The 1,290-nt window shown below is 35.9% G+C and overlaps 1 protein-coding gene across 1 annotated transcript in view; it reads left to right on the forward strand.

Moving 5' to 3' along the window:
* The window catches only part of LOC102862669 (ubiquilin-1-like), a 12,728-nt gene extending 12,539 nt beyond the window's left edge, over positions 1 to 189 (forward strand). Inside the window, exon 3 of the mRNA XM_006887693.1 lies at positions 4 to 189. Within this exon, the coding sequence (XP_006887755.1) occupies positions 4 to 189 (186 nt within the window). The remainder of the gene's footprint in view (positions 1 to 3) is intronic.
* The last annotated feature ends 1,101 nt before the right edge of the window (positions 190 to 1,290 follow it).

A 1,290-nucleotide genomic window follows, 5' to 3' on the forward strand; every position in this document is an offset into this window, starting at 1 on the left:
CAAATGCTTCAGGCACTTGCAGGAGTAAATCCTCAGCTGCAGAATCCAGAAGTAAGATTTCAACAACAACTGGAACAGCTCAGTGCAATGGGATTTTTGAACCGTGAAGCAAACTTGCAAGCCCTCATAGCAACAGGAGGTGATATCAATGCAGCCATTGAAAGGTTACTCGGTTCGCAGCCTTCATAGCAGCATACCTGTAACTTGGAAAAAACGTAATTTGTTTTTGATAACGGCTCTTAAATCTTTAAAATACCTGCTTTATTATTCCATTTTGACTCTTGGAATTCTATGCTGTTGTAAGCGATTCCAATATGATGCATTTTAAGGTGGAGTACAGTAAGATGTATGGGGCTCCCCCCCCTTTTTTCCTTTCTGACCAGTGGGGAATCAAGGCTTTTTCATTTAAGGCTATTGCATGTATCAAACACTTTGCATTTATTGTAATTTTAAGGAAATCTGATGGATGAACAGATTTTGTCCTGCATCTGTCCAATTTATTGGCTTTTTAAACATTAGCCTATGGTAGTAATTTATGTAGAATAAAAGCACTAAAAAGAATCAAATCATTTATGCTCAATACTTTGTGGTGTATACTATTGCTTTTTGTGATTTTGGCATGTACTATTGCAAACAAAATGCTGTAAGATTTATACTGTTAACAGGTGAGGAGTTTTGCAGGGGATGTGTGGGTTTTGGGTTTGTAAACAATACTCGCGTTTGGGACTGCATTTCTAGGAAATTACAATAAGTTATCTTAGCAAAACACCTGTGTACAAAAAACAATGATAGGGAAATATCTTTTAAGCTGAGTATTACCTAATTGTAAAATCTTACAGCATCTTTGATAAACATCTCTCTGCAAAAGTGCCAGTTAGTCAGGTTTGTTGAAAATAGGTGAAAAGTGGATTTTGGTTATGTCTTAACCATTCAGTTGTGCAGAAAACATGTAACACTGTCTCAGCATTCACAAATTGATTGTATGTTACTTAATCTTCGGGCGGATTGAAGGAACACCGTAGTACAACCCAAAGTGCATTTGCCTAGGACTTTTCAACCTCTCCCGTAGATAGTTTAGCAAGCATTACAGGTTGTAATTAAAATGCTGTTTGCACTGAAAATGTGATGATGTTTCAGTTAATTTTAACCACCATAAAAGTAATAAAACTATCTTTTAGGTTTGTCCATGTTTAATGCAGTCAACTCCTAAGTTTAAAAATTATTTGTGAGCCACTTGTTTCTGAAGTGTTTTGGTAGTTCTACTAAGAAATAGTTTAATTGAGTGCTTCT

Source organism: Elephantulus edwardii, unplaced genomic scaffold, assembly GCF_000299155.1.
Source record: "Elephantulus edwardii isolate Elephantulus edwardi_28Jun2011 unplaced genomic scaffold, EleEdw1.0 scaffold00060, whole genome shotgun sequence".
NCBI lineage: Eukaryota > Metazoa > Chordata > Mammalia > Macroscelidea > Macroscelididae > Elephantulus > Elephantulus edwardii.